This window comes from Vidua macroura, chromosome 6 (assembly GCF_024509145.1).
Source record: "Vidua macroura isolate BioBank_ID:100142 chromosome 6, ASM2450914v1, whole genome shotgun sequence".
Taxonomy (NCBI): Eukaryota; Metazoa; Chordata; class Aves; order Passeriformes; family Viduidae; genus Vidua; species Vidua macroura.
The window spans coordinates 4,999,857-5,020,040 of record NC_071576.1 but is presented as its reverse complement, the minus strand read 5'-3'; the positions used below and the strand labels follow the sequence as shown (position 1 = coordinate 5,020,040).

The following is a 20,184-nucleotide window of genomic DNA, read 5'->3' as shown; positions in this document are numbered from 1 at the left end:
CTCACTGCTTGCCCAAGCAATGCAGGGCCAGCGTTACCTGCTGGGGCCTTTTATAGCTGCCCCCATTGAGACATGGCCTCCCTGATGTCACAGGTGTCACAGCACGTCACTACCCAGCCAACCCCACCCTTTGTCCCCTGAGCCAACGCCTGGCTCAGGAACTCAGAGTGGCCCTGGGGTACTGCTTAAAGCTGCCCTTGAGTGAAGTTTCTCCAAAGAACTCCCATTATTCTTTCTTTTGCATTTATTTTCATCTGCCATCATGGACAGTCTCACAGATATCCCTGTTGGAAGGCACCCTTGAGGATCATGGAGTCTAAGCTTTGACTCCTCACGGGTTGAGCTACACTCAAATCTCAGCGTCAGGGCGGTTGAAAAAGTCCCTGAAGATCACGCAGTGCGACTGCAAACTTAACTCTGCCAACTGCACCAATCAGCCAGGTCCCCAAATGCCCCATCCACACGGCTTCTCCTGGGGCACCTTCCTGCGGCCTTTGAGTCCCTGCACGGGAGCCAGCAGAGACCAGCACAGGGGCTGTTGGCAAGGGCCTGGAGGGACAGCACCAGGGCCGATGGCTTCCCACTGACAGAGGGTGGCCTTAGGCTGGAGATGTGCAAGGATTTCTGGCCTCTGAGGCTGCTGAGGCCCTGGCCCACGCTGCCCACAGAAGCTGTGGCTGCCCCATCCCTGCCAGTGCTCCAGGCCAGCTTGGATGGGCCTTGGAGCAACCCGGCCTAGCGGAAGGTGTCCCTGCCCTTGGCAGCAGGGCTGGAACAAGGCCATTTCTCAGGACCCTTCCCAGCCAAGCCGTTCTGGGATTCTGTGATCAGAGGGGCTGGGGGCAGCTGGGCTTAATTCCTCTTTAGACCCATTTCAGCACTCTAAGTTTGCTTGAGTTCAGAGAGTCTGTTCACGAGCCCAGATTCACAGCCCGTGACATTCACCACTACTGTAGGTCTGGCTGCGATCAATAAAGTCTTGCACACTCCAGATTCTGCAAAATTGCATTTTATTGAAACAAAAGGAAAGCAGTTTCCAGCTTGCCACTCATAAACGCTCTAACTCTAGAGCATGAATATGAGTCTCCTCAGATAGCGACCCTAGATACGGCTTTTTGTGTTCATAAAAATGATACATGTAATATATTATATGGCATTTAATCTATATTATACACTTATTATATAAAGTATACAGTATGTCTATATTATATGTATGTTATATATGTAATAAATATAACTATTTTATGAAAAACCTTCCAGACATAAATGGATTAAGAAGAATAATACGTCTGACAACAGATAGTGACACTAAATATGTGCTCTACTGCTACTATTTAAATGTAATTACATATTCAACTCTTTAAAATTACTTTTTATCATGTCATAATAATTACATATTTTGTATCTTTGATATTAATAATATTGTTTTGTTTTATGGTATTTTACTAGTATATATGATAATTTATAAACTTTATAGTAGGTATACACAGTACATCTATATCAGAGACAAAAATCTAGAGTCCTCTATAGACAAAATTTCAGGTCAGCTCCAACACAGGTTGTCCAATGCTGACGTAAAGGTGTCCCTTCCGGGGACAAGGAGAGACTCCATCCATTGACTCATCCCGGGCCAGCAGTGCTGATTTTCCCTCTTGCTCTTTTTTGCCCGGTTTGTTTTTTCTTTTTCTGTCCCAGATTCCCACTTCTTTCATGCTCTAAGGTTTGGTCCTTCTCAAAGGCCAGGAAGAGCTGCATCTTGCAGCCGGGGTTTGGTGACTTTGACCCTTCACGTACAGCACGTGCTCTCTTCATGTGTTTTTTCAGGCGTGGGAGAGTTCATAGGTAAGCAGGGCTCAATGCCATCTGGGCCCTTTTTATAGAAAATGAAATGATACAAGGAGGTAGAATAAACCCTCCTATGGACCTCCACCCGCTGAGGGAGCAGGAGAGGCTGTGAGACCTTTGCCAAAGCCTTTGCACGAATCCTCTTCTGCTTAAAGCACCAAATTTGTGCTAAGAGGTGGATCTCTGCTGCCAGCTCCGGGCAGCACAAGCACAGCTCTGTGCAGGAGAATCTCTTTCAATCGTCAGGCTTCAGGATCGCTGAAAGCCGACGTTGCAGATCCAGGTACTCGCTTAGCCCCTGCGAGTGGGCATCCGGATCCATCGCTAGGCGATAGAAGAGGTTGGGTGGCTCAGCCATTTGAACATCAGGGGGCAACTTGATGTCCTGAGAAAGCCTCTGGTTACCCACAATGAAGTGGTTGAGGCATTTCGCTTCCAGGGATAGGAGCAGTCGCTCGCTGATATCCTTCAGTCGCCTCGGGAAATGTCTCCTGCGCCACTGAGACGCAGGAATGGTGTTCAGGAGGTGCATGACAATGGTCTTCATGGTGTAGGTGGAAAAGTCTATGCCCAGCAGAAGACGGCAGAAGAGCTGCAGGCATCTCAGGTGCAAGCTGTCAAAGGGGGCCTGCCTGGCAATGTGCTTGAAGAACTTCATCTCTGCCACATCATAGGTCTCAGGCCACAGAGTGCTTGGGGTTCCAGCACATCCTGGCTGGCTACTCACAAAGACGTCTGAGTCACCTCTCCGCACACCAAACAGCATCTCAATCCTGAAGCTTGCTTCTCCATTGCTCACTTTGAATTGGCAGGAGCGTGTGGAGGGCAGCAGCATTAAATGCCAGTTGTGTGCCTGAGGCAAAGCTGGCCAGATTGCTTTCACCAGTTGCCGGAACCAGCGGGCAGTTTTCTGCACGTCCAGGTAGGAGCCGGTGCACAGGGTGTCTAGGAGGCTGGGACCCTGATTCCTCCTCAGCTCCTCCTCGGGATGGTGCAGGAAGCACAGCATGTTCTCATCCTGCTGCTGCCTCGTGCAGGTGCACTCCAGCTGCACGCGGACACGGAAGTTCCTCACGTGCCCCAGCCCTGCACTGTCCAGCTCCAGGTGGAAGCTGTGGCCTCGGGGAGGAGTCATGGGGATGAACACACGGTGCACGACATCCTCCTCACGGGGACTCCAACCTTCAAAGGCACTGCCCACCCCGATGGCTCGTTGCAGGACTGGGTAGAAACTGTCGGACAGGACATGTCCAAAATAAACCGTATAATTGTCCAACAGGTCAGTTGTCCACTCGCAGCCTGCCCGTAGGTCCTGTGCAGGCCAGTGGATGCGCTCCATTATAACTCGTCCAGCACGATCGTCAAAATCGTTGTCTTCTTCTTCTTCAACAACAATTTCAACATCATTGTTTTCTGCAATTGCAGCCTCATTGACAACTTCATTTCCAACATTGCCTTCTTCATTTGCAGCAACATTGCCAGCTTCCTCTCCATTTGCATCATCGTTTTCTTCTTCATTCTCCTCTCTCCTCAGGCTGCTTTTCCACCCAATCAACCACAGGACCAAGAGAAGGACCAGGAGCACAGCAAGAGCTAAGAGCTGCAAGACCTGCACCTTCTCCTGGGAGAGCTGCTCCACCTCCTGCTCCAGCCGAAGCCTCTCCCATTCCAGGTGCATTGCGCGCGCTTCCATGCGCAGATGTGTTTCCTCATCCAAAACATCCCCCACGGGTGGCGGATACAGGATGAGACTTTTCAAGAGCACGAAGAGGAATACAACTGCATCCATGATCTGCAGGAGGAGGGAGAGAAGGCCTTGAGTGGGGCAGGGAGGGAGGGAACTACTGGTTGCTGGAGGGAGGACAGGATGCTCAGGGTTCTGGGCGTAGGAAAGACAGGGCCCCAGACAGCTGGCAGGCAGCAAGGGCTATGCCACTGCCCCTGGAGCTACAGAAGCAGCAGCAGCCCTGTGGCCTGCCCAAGGCTCTCCCGTCAGGGGCTGTGCCTGCATGCAGGGGGAGAACCCAGCTCCAGGTGCAGCGTTTCTGCCCTGGCCCTTGACCCCAGCCCAGCCTCCCCGCCACGTGTGCACTCACTGCTTGCCCAAGCAATGCAGGGCCAGCGTTGCCTGCTGGGGCCTTTTATAGCTGCCCCAATTGTGACATGGCCTCCCTGATGTCACAGGTGTCACAGCACGTCACTACCCAGCCAAGCCAGCCCTGCCTTTCAGCCCCACACCCACTTAGCCACTCAGTGTTGCCTGAAGGAATCAAAGGCTGGATACACACAAAGTGCACACCGAACTGTAGGTTAAGATGTGGAAGGACTACACATGTGGCTTCTGTGAGAACCTTCTACGAGGGTTATAGCTGCAGCTTGAGCAGGTCTTGTGCTGACACAATTCACAGTGGAGTGGAAAATCTGACTGTGGTGGGTCCAAGTGTGTGGTACCACTAAACGGCCTCTGTACCCTCACTGTTGTTTAGGAGGAGTGTCCACCCATCCTTGACTCCCTGGGGATGAGGTCCCACATTCCTGAGCGCACAGGACATGGAGAAGACACTGCTTTGTCAGTGTTTGAAATTTTTGCTGCACCATTCTTCAACAGCAAAAGCTCACTCTGGGAGTCAGATCCAAAGATGAAGAGGCCGTGGCAAGAAGCCTGGAACTAGAGACTCCTGTTACCACATGGATACTGAATGCTCTCTCTTTGTGAGAGAGTCCCATCCCTGTGAAGTTTCACCCTGTGCAAAGATGCCAATAAATGGCATCTTGAGCAAATGCTTCCTCTGTTGAGTGTTTGTGCCTCACTCTGGCGGGGAATGCAGGCACCAGTACTCACTTCTTGTGGTTGATTGACCTTGGCTGGACAGAGAGAGAAAATAAGGACCAAAGACTTGTGGGTTGAGACAAGAACAGAGAGATTGCTCAGGTTCATCTGGGGGAAGCATATTTAATTTGCTACCAATCGAATCAGAGTGGGATAATGAAAAATAAAACTAATTTTCTTAAAATACCTTTACCACACCTCTCCCTTCTTCCTAGGCCCAACTGATCACCGTGTCCAATGCTGTGAGCCAGGACTCACACAGCACTTGGGTAGTTCTCCATGCTGGGCTGCCTGACACAGCAGCCCTTACCTCCTGAACACCAGAGGTCTTAGCCAGCTACCAAAGGCAAGTGACCAGCTTCAGGATTTTCTTCACTCATGAATATCAGCCCATTTCTTTAACACCTGATAGCTGTCCTCAGCAATTTGGCTTTGCAGACCTGAAATAACAAACTAGGAAGTAGGAGGATCTCCGTGGAATCCATCTTTAGCCTAAGTATTTGATAATCTGGCATAAGATCACAGCATAAAAACCAAAGTGACCCACGTTTGAAGACTGAATGTTCTGACCTGTTATGAGGAATAGGTATTTATAGGAGAACTGTAAGAAAGTGTAAAAAATACTGATCATTTAATGGTTTTGGCCCTAAGTACAACAGGAAGTACAACCACAATCACATGGTAAGCAATTCCCATGGAAACTCATAATATTTTCCATTAAACTGGAAATTTATTTTAGGCTATGATCTGCTTAAGGACACAGAATGCATAATGCTGCAGCAAGATGCCATATGTAGAAAAAGAAAATGGCTAAACTGTGGGTATGACTGGAATGTGGAAGAGGAAAAGCAGGACTTGGCGTAAGAAAACCCGGTCCCAGCACATCATGTTACAGGCAGGAAACGTTCCCTGCCCTCTGTTACCACTGGATCTCGCTGCCTGGGTTTCCCTGCAGTGGACTGGGTAAATAATGCAGGTGGAAAAAGTCAGCATGGCTCCTTCTGCCCTGGTCCCTTAACTGCGTCATGGATCTCTCCTAGCTCAGGAACAAAAAGTATTAATTAACTGCCTCACCAGACACACTGCCTCCGTGTCTGCCAAGGCTATCACCAGCCCACCCAAGCTTCCTTTCTGTCCTCCATGACCCGGGATCCACCTCCAGCCCAAACCAGGGCTGTCAGTCTGTGTTCCAGTGGCATTGCAGGGTGCCCATTCCAGCTTGCCCAGCCCAGCCATGGGTCCCAAAAAGCCAAGCCCAGCAGGACACCGTGCCTGGCCCGGGCCCCACAGCCCTGCTTGGCTGAGCTGCAGGATGATTTCCTGGCTTGAACTCATCCTGTCTCATCACCATGAACATGCTCTATGAACACTCAGCAGGGCTGAACCTGCTGAGAATCTCCAGGTCGGCTCTGCTCCCTGGATGGGGGCAGTGGGACAGACAGACCATGATGTTAGCACACTCAGCTCCCTGCTCCTGGGCCCTCAGGGGGGCTGCCAGTCCCCACAGCACCTGAGCATGAGGTTTGCAGTGCCATGATAGCCACAATTTGCCACCACCCCTTGCCAGGGAACTACACCCCAACCCACCACAGCCTCGGGCAGCCCAGTGGATCTTGTTGCTGTAACTACAAGCCACAGGTTGGGTGGCAGTGGGGCAGTCCCGAGGGAACTGGACCAGCAGAAGCCCTGTCAATTTATGGGCTGTGGAGAAGCTCTTGGTAGCTGGATCTATTGGTTTCCCACAACTGAAAGCTACAGTGATGAGGCCTCACTTCTGTTTCTTCAGCTCCTTCTTGAGAAACAAAATGCCATGGAATAGGTCTGTCAGACCATATGGCACCATAAGGGGCTGGGGACTCGAGAGAAGAGATGCTGCCAGCAGAAATTTGTTTTGATTAACAAGAAGGGTTCTATTAACTTGCCTGGCAGTGTTCAAGGCCAGGCTGGAGGAGGTCCTGAGACATAGTGGGTGGCTTCCTGACACAGTGGGTGGCTTCCTTGCCCACAGCAGGGGGGTTGGAAGTTGATGATTTTTAAGGTCCCTTCCAACCCAAACCATTTTATGACTTCTATGATGACTTGCCCCTCGGTGAGATGTATTCATGATCTCTCAATGTACAAAGGTAATGGTGGCTGGCTCACCAGGTACTGTGTTCCCATGTACTTTCCCAGCTATCTAGACAGGTTATCAGTGTGGTTATGAAGCAGGTGTGAGATGCCAGCATCAGCCTTTGGATGAGGGCGTTGTAGCTACAGCAGCTCCCAGCTAACCCAGTACCCAGACCCCTCTGGGGAAACTGAGTCAATAATGGTGCTTTGTCTCAAGCCTCTGACACTCAGTAGCTATAACAAGCAGTACAGCTCTAGCAGCCTCCACCAAGAACACGTTTTGCATTTTTTAAATCTAGGCAAAATAAGGAGAGAAGAGTCAATGCTAATGGAAAATACTCTTAACTTTATAAGGAATGGCTTCAAATAAAGCATTCCACTAAGTGAATTCCCCCTTCCTTTCTTCCTCAAAGCAACTTATCTGCAAACATCCTAGCAGTGAACTGTATTTTCCCTCCCTTGTTCCCTGTGGAAGTGTCAACCCAAGTATGAACAAGATGCTGTGTGATGGGGCACTCCTCTCACATTCAAACAATCAGTAGTGGTTATTAAAGATACACAGGCAGGTTACTAAAGATTCTTTGTATGAAGAAACAGACTGAGAAAAGTTGATGTGTATTCCCTGTTCCAGAGCTAGAGAAAAAACAAGGTCACCAAACTGCCTTGCAATCAAAGCTTTCTGGAGATGCAGGCACAAATAGCCCCTTTGGAGAGGGGCTTAGAGGGAAACCCAACTTAGTATATATATACAGGCTGGAGGAGACAGCATAAGAAAGATGAGGTTTCTTGGCATCTTACCCATACAAACAAACCACTGCAGCTGCCATCAATATCGAAATTCTCATGATCTTCCATGAGTTTCATGTTTTTTCTATGCACTTTCCCCTCAGATGAACTGAGGAAATAATCCACTTGTATTAACTTCATGCCTGTTGAGAATGATGAACACATGTTGCATTTGTACATGTAAAGGGCTTTATCTTATCTCATGGGGCTGGGAGACTGAGAGACACAAAAGGATGGAGCCATTGTTGTCCTTATTTTGGAGCAATAATTTAAATCTGAGTAAGAAGCACACCTTTGACGTGTAACTTCAAAAGAAGTTAAAGGAAACACGGCACATCCTGTTTCAACAAACCCTTTTCCAGTAACCCTAAGGAAGATCTTCAAACATGTAAGGGTTTTGGAAGCTGCTTACCTTCATTCATAGTCTTCCTGTTTTCCTCTAAGGTCAAACAGATTTGTATGTGAAAGGGCAACCTGCAGTTGTGAAGCCACGTGCCGCTTCTTGTTTACACCAGTTCTGCAAGGCTAATCCCAGAGTCTCTGCCTTTTCTTGGTATTTTCAAACTCAATAAAACCACAAAGTCTTGAAGAGCAGAATAGGTGGCACATTTTAAATGCTTTTTCAAAGGGTGACTTGCTTCAGTGTGCTCTCATTATTAAAGTAGGGCATCTGCTGAAATAAAAAAGAAATTGTGCACAGAGCAAATGAAAATGCTGGGAAATATAAAGTCAAGAAAATTAATGAGTCTTAATAATGTCCATGGTGCAGCCAAGGTCAGACCTGTCTGTTGTCCGCTCCAAAATCAACATCTTCATTCAAGGGCTTCCCTCTCTCACAAATTCTTCTCAGTGGCACTCAAGTTCTTCTTGAAGCTAATGGGAACAAGCTCTGACAGTTATATAAATGACTTCTCAATGCATGAGAACCATCCTTCTGAAATCAGCAGAGGCAACATTGCTGTAGGCAACAGAGTCAAAGTCACTTAGATTGGAAAAGACCCTTAAGGTCATCGAGTCCAACCATTAACCCAGCACCGTCCACCACTAACCTCTGTCCATAAACACCATGTCTGATGATCTGAGAGGTCTTTTCCAAACAATTCTATGATTTTATGACTCCACGGATCTGATGGCATAGCTACTTTTTTATCCATCTAACTGTGCCCCCAGTACGAGTGTAATGTATTCCCTTGGATACACTGCAGAGGAATTGCTGGCAGAAGAACCTATTCAGATTTGGCACATATACAACCCACAGCCATTTGCCTGTGTGGCCAAGGTTTTGCTCTGGGCTGTTGAGGCTCTGCAGGGCTGCATGACCTTGCCCTGTGCTGCGAGCAGACAAGTGAAGCCCAAAAGATCAGTCCAGCTGCATTTCCCTGAGGCTGCTCCTGGACACAGGGCACGAAGGCGCTCCTGGGATCAGAGGCTTGACCTGGAGTCCTGTTCTTGGACTCAGCCAGACACACAGGAGGGCAAACAATGGTTTTCCAAGCAAACTCCCCTGTGGACCCCTTCCAAACTATCCTCACCTGTCCCTAGAGCCTTCTGAGCAGGAGATGGCCACCTGCCAGTTGCTCAAATCCTGACCCACTTTTCCTGAGAACTCAGCAAGGGAGAGTTTCACAGACAAGAGGAAATCCCTAAACAGCATGCAGCCCAGAGAATGGAAAGTTTTTTCTTGGGGGGGGGGGGTTGGGTTTATTGTGGTTCCCCCCCCTCTTCCAACTTCCCAATGAATGCATCTGGCAGCACACTGTCCCTGCTAGTGAAGGATCCCAGCGGAAACCAGAGCTGGGAGGGCTCTTCCTGCCCGGGGGAGGCTTCCCAGGAGCGTGAGGGATTTACAACCCCACCTCTCGTTCCCCGTCCCCTGCAGAGTCGCCCTGAAGGCCATGTGCAGTGGCAAGCTGCAGACAGCTTTGCTGGTGGCCGGCTACTTTGTCTACCTGCTGGTGGGTGCTGCCGTGTTCCAGGCCCTGGAGAGGACTGCTGAGAAGCAGGAGAAAATGGCAGCTGCCCAGATGAAGGAGGCTTTTCTGCAGAACTTCACGCAGCTCACGGTGGCGGAGATGGAGCAGTTCATGAAGGTGAGTGGAAGTCCTTTCTCCCTCCCGTTTCCCCGTCAGATGTTGTTTCCTACTCATCCTTGCTGCACAGGTAACTCTCACTTGCTTTCCTTCTGATTGTGGTCATTTGGATGCTTCCAGCAAACCCCTCTCTGGTGTGAGCAGGCAGCTCACTCTGATGGGAAATACAGTTTGTGTAGCCAGACAAAACCTTGTGTGTGCTTGATATTAAAAATCCCCATCCCATAATATCCTGTTTTTTGGGTTTTTTTTTTTTTTTGCCTTCTGTTGATTCTACTTTTAGTGGGGCTGTGCTCTTACACAATGGGTGGCATGGCATGAAAAATGAGGCTGTCTGAAATGAATAGGTGTGGCTGCCACTTGGAACAGCGTCACAGATAGCGCAAAGGAACAATAAGGAAATGTCTGAATGGGGGGAAAAAAACCCCAAACAACTCCAAATAACTACAAGGAGGGTGGCATGATCAGAGTTTCGTTTTTGAGGATGCCACAGAAGTGGAACAGGCAGCCTGGCCAGGGGAAAACATTTCTGGTCATGGCAGAGGAAGATGAAGATGAATATGGCTGTCTCTTAAACTTGGGTATTTTAGAGCTCTATCTGCTATAATGCAGGAGAAAATGAGGAGTTAAAGCCTTGCTGGAAGCATTTGCACGTGGAAAACTAGAAGAGCTCTTAATGGGCCACTTCACAGAATAAAGAAATGCGGGGAAGAACTGGTGTTTCTAATAGCAGAACCAGCAATTCAGCCCCTGTTTCACCCATGCATGCATCCTCTTCACCTTGTTTTTTATGGGTAGGGAAGAAGGTAAAAATAAAAAAAGAGCTTTTCAAGAAGGGAAGAAAAAAAAAAAAGAAAAGATGAGCTTTTAAGACAAAGAAATCTTTGTGCAAGGGCTATGGAAATTATTTTTCTTAGCCTCAATTTTCTGAGACACCAGCAAAAAACATAGTGAAGGAAGAAGCAGGGAGGAAGATTTTGCTGGTGCAATTTATTCCAGCATGTGTCCTGCTTCTGGCAGGGCTCTGTCCTGGATTTAATCTCAGTTGTTTCTGTACAAATCAACCTGTCTTCCACATGTCCAGTCCAATGTTCTCTCTTTGCTAAAGACATGGACAACTGGATACTGCTTGATTTTTAAATTTCCTTTTAACTTAAAAAAAAAAAAAAAGAGTTAAAAAAATAACAGCACTTAGACTTAAAACCAAGGAAGAGTCTGAAAATGCATAAAGTGATAAATGATAGCACTGGAGAGGTGTGGAAGAAATATTTAGTCAAGCCTTGTGTGTGGCAGGGCAGTCTCAACTCAACCCAAACAATCTCTGACAGATGTTCCTCTAACCTCCTCTCAAAGGCAACTTTGCAAACATGTGTAAATGTGTAAATTTATCTATGTGTATTCATGCATACAGTTTGAAGAAGAATGTGTATGTCAGGCTTTGCAAATCAGTGGACTTTCTCTGAATTTAATTCTGTGACACGAATCAAAATACAGACTTGAAATTAAATTCTCGGTGTATCTCATGTGTACCCTGGCACCACTCACTGATGCACCACTGGGAGGGATCAGAGCCACTGCTCATACAGGTGGGTTATCAGATATTGGATTCACCACTGCCATCTCAACTGCAAGTCCAAATCCAGCAACCAGCCACCCCCATCTCTTAAACCGGTGCTCTGCCACATCCTAATCACACACAGGATTGTGATTTTCCAGTCTACTTGGCTGAAAGAAACAAGGTCCTTGGTCACACTGAAAGAAACAATTTCTCTCCAAACACCCACTAAAGCAGTCAGCACAAACAGGGCAGAAGTTGAACATCCAAAACCACTGGATAAAACCACTGGATAATGGCTTCCCAGCCTTGGAGGTGAAGGTGTGAATAGTGTCAGACAATCTCTGAAGTGAGGTGAGTGGTACTCACAGGAGAGGAGCAGCAGTTGGCTAAACCTGCAGTATTTTTGCAGCAAGCACTTGAGAAAAGCAGTCATGATGATACCAAACTTTGCTTTCTCTCCCAGAACCTGATTAAAGCCATTCAAAATGGAGTATACCCTGTTGGAAATGAGTCACAGTTTGAAGAGAGCAACTGGGATTTTAGCAACTCCTTCTTTTTTGCAGGCACCGTTGTCTCCACAATAGGTAGGTCTAATGCTTTTCATTTGTGTGTGTTTGTGTGTCAGTGATGCTTATTATGTCTGGTTATTAGGACATGAATGGATAATATTTTCCAGGATAAAAACTCCAGCCCTTTGTTGTCATGGGTGGCAAGCAGGCATGGACGTACTCCTAAGACCTTCCCACTGCACATCTCTTGATGCTTTATTTTGGCTTGTCAAATATCAGTGGCCTTTCCTGTTACTTCCCACTTGTTTCTTCTTTTCAAATCATCTGTTTTAATGTTCTCTCTGCTGATATTTGTGGGTGGGAGATAAACTTCACTTTCCTGGTGTTTATTCCATTACTCTCAGGCTTTAAATCTGAGAGTGCTGTAAAACATAAAAAAATCTAAGGAAAGAAGTGAATCCTGCTGGGGCCTGGGCACTGTCTCCATAACCTGTTTTGAGCTGTTAATTCATATATACAATTAGTAATGTGCCAGGAGGAAAAAAAATGGGAAGGGGTAAAGGCAAATGCTGAGAATTTTACATTGCTGCTTCAAGTTGTTCTGACCTTTACAGGGCCTGCCTACCCCTACCTGCTTCATCCTTTCTTTCAAATGTACATCCCAAAAAGTGCAGGCCTGCCAAACTTAGGGATAAAAGTCCATACTGTTGGCACCTGCTTCACAGTCATGCAGTGGAAGTCAAATCTGTGTTTTTACAGAGTGGTGCTGAGGCCTCACTCCCACCAGACTCTAAGCACATCTGATTTGTGAGTGTCACATGTCCCAAGGGCCCCAGCAATGTCCCAGCATCATGGGAGCTGTGTAACTGCTGCCTGAGCCCACAGGGAGATCTCCTGCTGTAGAAGGGGAGGGTTCTGAGCCATCATTGAAATTGGAATATTTCTGCAACAGGGAGCACAAGACAGCTCATGCATTTGGGAATCTAGTAGCTTAAAAATCACTCAGTTGTTTTGTCTTTTCCCCCAAAGAAAACATTGCATTTTCCAAGTAATGGATGCCTTGACATGAACTGTGCATGGGAAATGCAGTTTCCCAGGGTCATTGGTAGCATAAGGACATGCACAAAGTTCAGTATTCTTGCTCTCAGGGATGGACCTCATGGGGTCCAAGGGTCTTGAGACTAAAGGACATGTTTGGGGTTGTTCCACTACTTGGTAGGACCTTAAGGCAAACGGCTCTCTGGCATGAATAAATCAGCCAGCAGCAAGGTCTGGGCTAATTAGCACCAATTATTCTAATGCACACTGCACTGCCTTGGGACTGGAGTCAGTATCTGGACATAGCAACTCACTGGGATGTAGCCAGGGAGGTCACTAACACACAGGCAGATCAACAAGAAGCTGGAGTTGGCTGCATGTGATCCTGACAGCCTGGGACTCCAGCTCTGATGTCTTCCAGATCCTCAGACTTCTATTTTCTGACTTTCCATGTATTTGTCACAGGACAGAGCATGTTTCCCACAATTACTTCTTGATTGTGTTTTTTGTTCCCACTAAGCCTGTGTTGGAAACACACAGTGCTTCTGCATTCCTGCAGACATGCAGGGAGAGCCACTTCATCTGCTTACTGCCTTTTTCAGAGGAAAAAATAGTGCATTTGTGCTGAGAAACACTAGCCACACCTTTTAGGGTCAGAGCCAGGCTGGATTGGAGTAAGGGTGAATATGACTGTGAATTGCTGCATATCATATGCATGGAATATCTCCTCTGACCCATCGTTTTTTTTATAGGCTATGGCACATTACATCCTAAAACTGCGGGGGGACAGATCTTTTGTGTGTTTTTTGCTCTTTTTGGAATCCCTCTGAACATTGTTTTTCTGCACCGTGTTGGTAAGATGCTCTCACTGCTCTGTAAAAAGCTGGGGAAATTCCTGTACGAGAAAGGAATGAGAAAGGTAATTGGTTTTGCCTACTCAGGCACAATTATGTGCTCATTTCTAGTGTTCTTCTCAAGTTCTATGCTGCCTTATCCTCCATTGTATTTGCTCGTGTGCTGGGTTAGATGTTGTTCTAGGGCAGGAAAAGAGCCATGCTTCACTTGCAGAGCTAAGCAGACATGTCAGCCATAGAGGAGATATTCAGACAAAGGGATGCATTCTGTCTTCCCACCTAGATGGCAGAAATCCAGCCCCCTTCAGCAATCAGTGGAGAGAGTGGGTATCCCACCCCACTTCTTGAGACATTTATCTCAGGAGCCAACAGCCTAGGGAAGTGCATGCATCCCTTTAAAACCAGTAAGGGTGATTAAGCATCACCTTGAGGCAGCAAAAAGCAGGTGAGCTGTGCAAAGCTGTAAAAATTAGGTGAGGTGTAGAGGTTTCAATGGATTTTAACTCAATGCATAGTGTGTTACCCCTCCTAACTGATTACCCAGTCCTTTAGTCTCTCCCCACCCTTAACTGTGAAAGGAAGCATCAGGCTGAAGTTGTCCATTTCAGCCCGGTTGCTGAAAGATGAGGAGACACCTGTAACAAGCTCCAGATAGGATGTCTTTTGTCTGGTTTATGCCCCAATTTATTTTCAGCTCCTCCCCTTCTCTCAGCACTGCTGAGGAAGTGAGAGTAGCTTTTCTGTGTCTCCTACTGTAATTCTCTTTCGGGACAAGGTATGATTGCTACAGATAACCCTGTTCACATTGCTGAATTTCCTGTCATATATGGCAAACTTAAACAGAAGATAAGGCTCAATCAGATACAGACTCAAGCATGTACACAATACATGAAGACATGAAAAGTTATCCAGCAGTTGCCATTAATTTCCAGGCAATCTGGATTTGGAAAATTCTGTACATAGAAAATATGTGTGTCTGGCTGATATATCTCTACATATAACATGTGTTCTTCTCTAGTCAAAGCTCCTTCATAGCTGCTGGGAAGTAGAATGGTTTAAAAGTCACTGTCCAGGCTCTTCTTTATCAAGAGCTCATTAGTGGTGTTTTTGGTTTTGTTTTGTTTTGTTTTGTTTTGTTTTTTTTTTTTGTTTTTTTGGTTTTTTTTGTAGTGAGATATCCACTGGTTAAGAGCCAAGTTGTGGCATTGATGGAATGAGAAATAAAGTCAGTAATCAAGACTCTTGAAGACAGTACTGTCAGAAATAGAGCAATTATTTTTTATAAAAAAGACTATTTTCCCAGGCAAATCTGAATTTAGGTGCCAACCCTAAATACCTAAAAATTAAAAATGAAGTTGTATGGTGATAAGTGGAAATGGTTTGACTCTGGTAAATGTCATTAGATAGGAATTCCTCCAATAGTCACAGTCATTGATACATTCAGGTAAAAGACTGCACCTTCCAAGGCCACTGTGGGCATGCAACACCCATAACACCTGGCTTCCCCCTGCTTCTAAGCAAGACTAAGGTATTTCCAGAGGAAAAGCACTCATTAGAAATCCTTCAGATCCTCCTGATCCCAAATAGCCACCCATGCTGAATAACCACCATTATATATAGCTTATTTGTGTTTCAAATCATGATTATAATTGAGCTGGTTTATTTTTCAGAAGAAGATCAAATTTCTGACCCTTTTGTTCTTCCTGGCAACGGGGATCCTGGTTTTTCTGTGCTTGCCATCAGTCTTCTTCCAGATAACAGAGGGCTGGTCCTACAGTGAAGGAATTTACTTTGCATTTATCACCCTCAGCACCATTGGCTTCGGAGATTATGTTGTAGGTAAGGTTGATTCCAGAGAGAAAACACATCAAAACACCAGGATAATGACTGTAATTCCCATGGGTTGACTGAATCTACTGTAGAGACAAATCTGTCAAAAGTCTTTGCCTAGTGTTTGCCTTTCTGGGGGGAAATACTCACTTCTCTGGGGTTGTATGTGTTGATAAAAGCACAAAGTCATCAAAATATAAGGAAATGAGGTGCTTTGGGATGCAAAGAAAGCAAGAATTTTGGTGAGGGAAGGGAAAGTGGAATTTTTATTATCAAGAGGGAGCAGTTTATGACAGCTGTACAAAACAAGGTTCTTATCACTGCTTTAGCCATCTCAGACTTATGTTTCACAGTGTAAAGAGAAGAAATAAGTGATCATGTTTCAGAATATATGACTTCACACAACACACTAAGAGGTGGAAAGCCCAGTCATGGGAAACTGGGGAAATCTTCTCACACTATGAGAAGTGGGGCTTAAATATATACATCACTGCAAAAGTGGCCTTCTTTAGTCTCCTGAGTATCTCTGGAGGTTTTCTATCCTCACAAGCCAGAGCTTAGGATTTTCCCTGAGGAAACACTCTTTAAGCTGCACTCAAGCATGCTGGAATGCTCCTCAAAACATTTCCGTGGATCTGCTGGACAAAATACACTCTTCATGGAATAAGTTTCCAAAGGAACTGCAAAATAGTTACCAGGAGCAAAATCAGTGTCCACAGAAGAAGCAGAAAACTGAATTCCATGGAGAATCCAAGATTTCTCTACAACAACCTGTCCTGCCATCATCTTGCCAGCCTGAACTTCTCCTCAGCAGGGATATGCAAAGAAAACTCTAGCTAATATTGCCCCAGTGCTGTCCCCACAGAGGGTCTGGAAGCCTCACACACCTTTCTGAGGGACAGACATGCACCACACAACAAACCCGAGGCTCTCAAGCCTTGCAGAAATGCTAGACAGGCCTTGGAGCCTCTCTGTGAGTTGGAAGGATTTCTTACATAAGGCTGATGACTTTGGCAGAGGGAGCCCGCAAACTTTTCCAGGCACTGATGTGTCACTGCTCACCATAATTTCTCTAAATCTATTCCTTGAAATAGTCTGCTGTACAGAATGGTGGGGAGGGGCTGGTGTCATGCAGGAGAAAACCTGAGCATCAAAATGTTGCATTATGTTTCCTTGTCCAAATCACAGGTGTGTTTTACAATAATGACAGCAAGTCACATCCTGAAAACCATGACTTCCACAGCACTTTCCTTCTCTGCAGCCATGTTGCTTTACAAATTCAATTAATTGTGTTCTAACTTTCTAATTGTTATTTAAAAATAACAGTTAGACAGGCCTCGTGGCTCTATGATTTCATCTTCATTAGGATGACTTAACTGGAGCTGAAATATTTTTCTGTGCCAGTATTTCTCTTAATTGGCCTTAACAACAGTGATAAGATGTTGGTAAGTTTAATGCTTCACATCTTCACAATGAAATGAGCAGAATCAATGACTGCTCTGAGAATTATGCACGGAGAATTGTTTTCAGATGATAAATGGCTTTGTACTGGCCAAGTGGAACAGAACAGAACAGATTTGCATTTTAGTAATTCAAAACTGGTTTGTAGCTGAGCCTGTTTGGGGCAGGGAGGCTTGCTGGGAAGATGGGTCAGCCTGGGTTTAACTGTTGGGAATACATGTACATACAGGTGGTACCTCTAGGGTGAAACTCCCTGGGGTTGTTAACTGAATATTCCCTGCTCAAGTCCAGTTTTGGGTTAACAATACAAAGCTATTACTTGTGGCTTTGCTAACCCCACATCATGAACTCCAGATAAGAGCACAACAAGGAGGTGCTTTCTACCAGGGCTGAGAATCCCTTTGCCAACTCATTGCCAGCAGCAGAAAAAGAAACAGCTGTTGGATTCCTGTGCATGAGGACAAACCTGCCCACTGCTGCCCCATTTCCAGAGCTCTTGGATAACAAAGAACAAAAACCTTGCACATTAATCTATGCAGTACAGAGCACTGCAGGACTTGAAAAAGAGTTGCCAGGGCCCGGGCTCCTTCTGGGCAGGTTCACCACGAGGTGTGGTGGTTTCCCTGTCCATTGCTGTGTTATCCACTCTGTCAAGTCACTGGCAGTGACTTGGAGCACTCCATAAGCAATGTCACCAAGTGTTCCTGCAGATGCCAGGGCCACATCACCTGTAGCATGATGATAATATTGTGTGGGGCCAAACAAATGCTCTCTGTGCACTGGGAGCGGGTTGCTGGCATCTGAAGGATCCAACAAAATGACACATGCAGAACAGCAGGTGTGACGTCCTGGCTGATGCTAAGAGGATCAGACTGCATGAAATAAGCTTTGGTCCACTGGTTTCCAACATAGAAACTTCTGCTCTTGGCATGTGTCAGTAAATTCTCATCAGTCATGTAGTTTTTCAAATGGAGGAAGCTCCTGAAGCCATTCAAAAGTGAGGTAGGAATTGCAGCTACTCTCTTTGTGAGATCGCAGGTACCTGTAATTTAAAGGAAATATTAATTAGGTTATAATCACACTCTATAGAAATACAGGGAATTACAACTACCCAGATAATAATGGTTGTGTGGTTATAGTGTGCTCTGCTTTTTGTGCTTTGGGAGTTTGGGTGCAATTCCAAGATAATACAATACAATTTAACACTACTTCCCACATTATTTCATTTACCTGTACGTGCAGCAGTTGAACTGGAAGTGATATGCAGTAAGGGGGAAAAAATAACCTGCTCTGATGGTAATTCACCTCAGTCACAGAATCATAAAATCACACAATGATTCACTTCTATTCCAGTGTGTCATTTGACAGGCCAGCATATTTGTATCATGTTTATTGCATGTATCAGTTCATTACAACAATAAGAGAATTGCCCAGCCTTAACCTAATGCTATGGAGCTAAGAGTCTCCATGACAGCAAAAAAGTCACTTTAAAGTCCTCAATATAAAACATACTGATGAATTCATTAGGCTATTCCATGTTACACTGGCAAGGCAATTTTAACTTTTTAATTTTCTCCTTCTTTCTCCCCCCTTATCTTCAGGCAAACAGTCTGACAGGAAATACTTTTCCTACTATCGAGTGCTTGTGGCCATTTGGATTCTTTTTGGCCTTGCCTGGATTGCTCTGCTATTTAATTTATTGACAACAGTACTAGAAGATACTGAAAAAATAATAGTCAAGGATCTCCAGCAAATTGGAAAGGTGAGTAAGGACAATGTAGGAAGCCAGCAAAGAAGATGCTGGCCTGTTCAATTTATTCCAGAAGAAGAACCACTACCACCACGTGCTGGAGGGGATGCAATGAAAATGGAGTCATTAACAGCAGATTCTGAACACACAAAAAATGAAAAAAAGTTGTTTTCTAATAGCAAAACTCTTGCCATAACATGATGAGAATTGAATTCTTCATTGGAGAATTGCTAGTTAATTATTCTAAAGAAATTCCCAAAGAAATAAAATTTCTCCTACCTTTTGCTGAGATATGACCTTTTAGAACTCAAAAGAACTCAAGACTTACAGTTACACAAAGCCTGGATATTAATGGTAGGAAATTTGCTCCTCAGTTTGCAGCTAGGTTGTGCTAACAGCCTGAGAATTTGCTTTGCAAGGTGTTTTTAAGGTGCTTTCACAAAAATGCAGAGGAGGGGCATGGAAGAGCTTGCTGGTTCTGTTTGGATTTTGCAGCTTGCAAGAAATCCTGTCTCTTCCAGGAACTGACATACACAAGCTTTTCTGGCACTGCATAGCACTTTTGGAAGAAGAAGTAAGGGTATATAACTTAATAGATGCCTGACTTGAGCTATCATATTGGATAGGGTGCTGTGGTCTGAAAGACATGCTTAAATGACAAGACCTGAGCTCAGTTCAGAGACACTAGAAGCATCTAATGGACAGGGATATGAAAAGGTTAGCATGTTAGAAATGATTGATTCTACCTCTTTCTCTTTTATACTAAGATGAATAAAGGCAATTTCAGCTTTTATCCCTGTGGCTCTGAAAAACCTTTCTGATGGTGTTTATAAAAAATGCATCAACCCATGTTTTTAATTCAGTTTTTATAAAAATTTTATTCTGTAAGTTTTTCATAAGAAGAGAGACTAGTTTGAAGGGAGAAATCCTTGCTGCTATGTTTTGATTCCATATGAACTATGAAGGCATTTAGCAATGATTCTCTGATGCTGTTGCTTTCCAAGGGTGAGTGGTGTCTAAACCTTCAACCAGGTGAAAAAAAAAGGGATGTCAGATCTGGGCATGGTTTTTCAGACATGCTGTCTGGCCTGCAGGCCACTTCTGGGTGAAGACTCTGACCTTCAAAGGGTTTATTATGTGTCACAAGCCTTCTGTGTGCCAAAAAATGCACGAAAACCCAAGCCTGAAGAGCTGGCAAAGCAGCTGGGGTAGACACAGTCATGAGGTGAAACATCCCATGTGTGTTTAAGGTCACACCAAAAGTCAGTCCAGCACAACACCTTCTCTGACCATGACTCATGTGTCCCCCAGCAGTGCAAGGATCAGGCAGCTCTGCCATGCCCCAGCACAGGGGCCAAGCCCTCTGCCAGAAGCTGGTGGCACAAGGCTGCCCGTGCAGGAGATGGGGTCTGGACATCAAAACCCATGAACTTGCCCAAATGCTGAACTCACAGGACCCCCCCAAGGCCATCCAGGGCTTCAGTGCACCAAGTCCCTCACTCTGACAGTGCTGAACCTGTCACT

The 20,184-nt window shown here is 45.7% G+C and overlaps 2 protein-coding genes and 1 long non-coding RNA gene across 3 annotated transcripts; 2 read left to right on the top strand and 1 right to left on the bottom strand.

Annotated features, from left to right (window-relative positions):
• Positions 1–1,709: 1,709 nt before the first annotated feature.
• On the bottom strand, positions 1,710–3,867 carry LOC128809061 (inositol 1,4,5-trisphosphate receptor-interacting protein-like 1). Its single transcript, XM_053980756.1, is given in 1 exon segment — positions 1,710–3,867. A coding segment is annotated over 1 exon segment (1,776 nt). The 5' UTR covers positions 3,857–3,867; the 3' UTR covers positions 1,710–2,080.
• A 225-nt stretch (positions 3,868–4,092) lies between these two features.
• On the top strand, positions 4,093–4,626 carry LOC128809494 (uncharacterized). Its single transcript, XR_008437746.1, has 2 exons — positions 4,093–4,229; positions 4,332–4,626. It is a non-coding gene; the product is annotated as an uncharacterized LOC128809494 (long non-coding RNA).
• A 4,754-nt stretch (positions 4,627–9,380) lies between these two features.
• Positions 9,381–19,451, top strand: LOC128808865 (potassium channel subfamily K member 16-like). Its single transcript, XM_053980470.1, has 5 exons — positions 9,381–9,660; positions 11,682–11,802; positions 13,518–13,684; positions 15,293–15,458; positions 18,512–19,451. Exons 1-5 carry the CDS (start codon positions 9,466–9,468, stop codon positions 18,859–18,861), a joined length of 999 nt encoding a protein of 332 aa, XP_053836445.1. The 5' UTR covers positions 9,381–9,465; the 3' UTR covers positions 18,862–19,451.
• The last annotated feature ends 733 nt before the right edge of the window (positions 19,452–20,184 follow it).

Excerpts from the sequence above, each read along its gene's own strand:
- LOC128808865 (XM_053980470.1), top strand. The coding sequence starts at position 9,466 with ATGTGCAGTGGCAAGCTGCAGACAGCTTTGCTGGTGGCCGGCTACTTT. Across the intron at positions 9,661-11,681 it reads AGATGGAGCAGTTCATGAAG|AACCTGATTAAAGCCATTCA; the intron begins GTGAGTGGAAGT and ends TTTCTCTCCCAG. Across the intron at positions 15,459-18,511 it reads CTTCGGAGATTATGTTGTAG|GCAAACAGTCTGACAGGAAA; the intron begins GTAAGGTTGATT and ends CCTTATCTTCAG.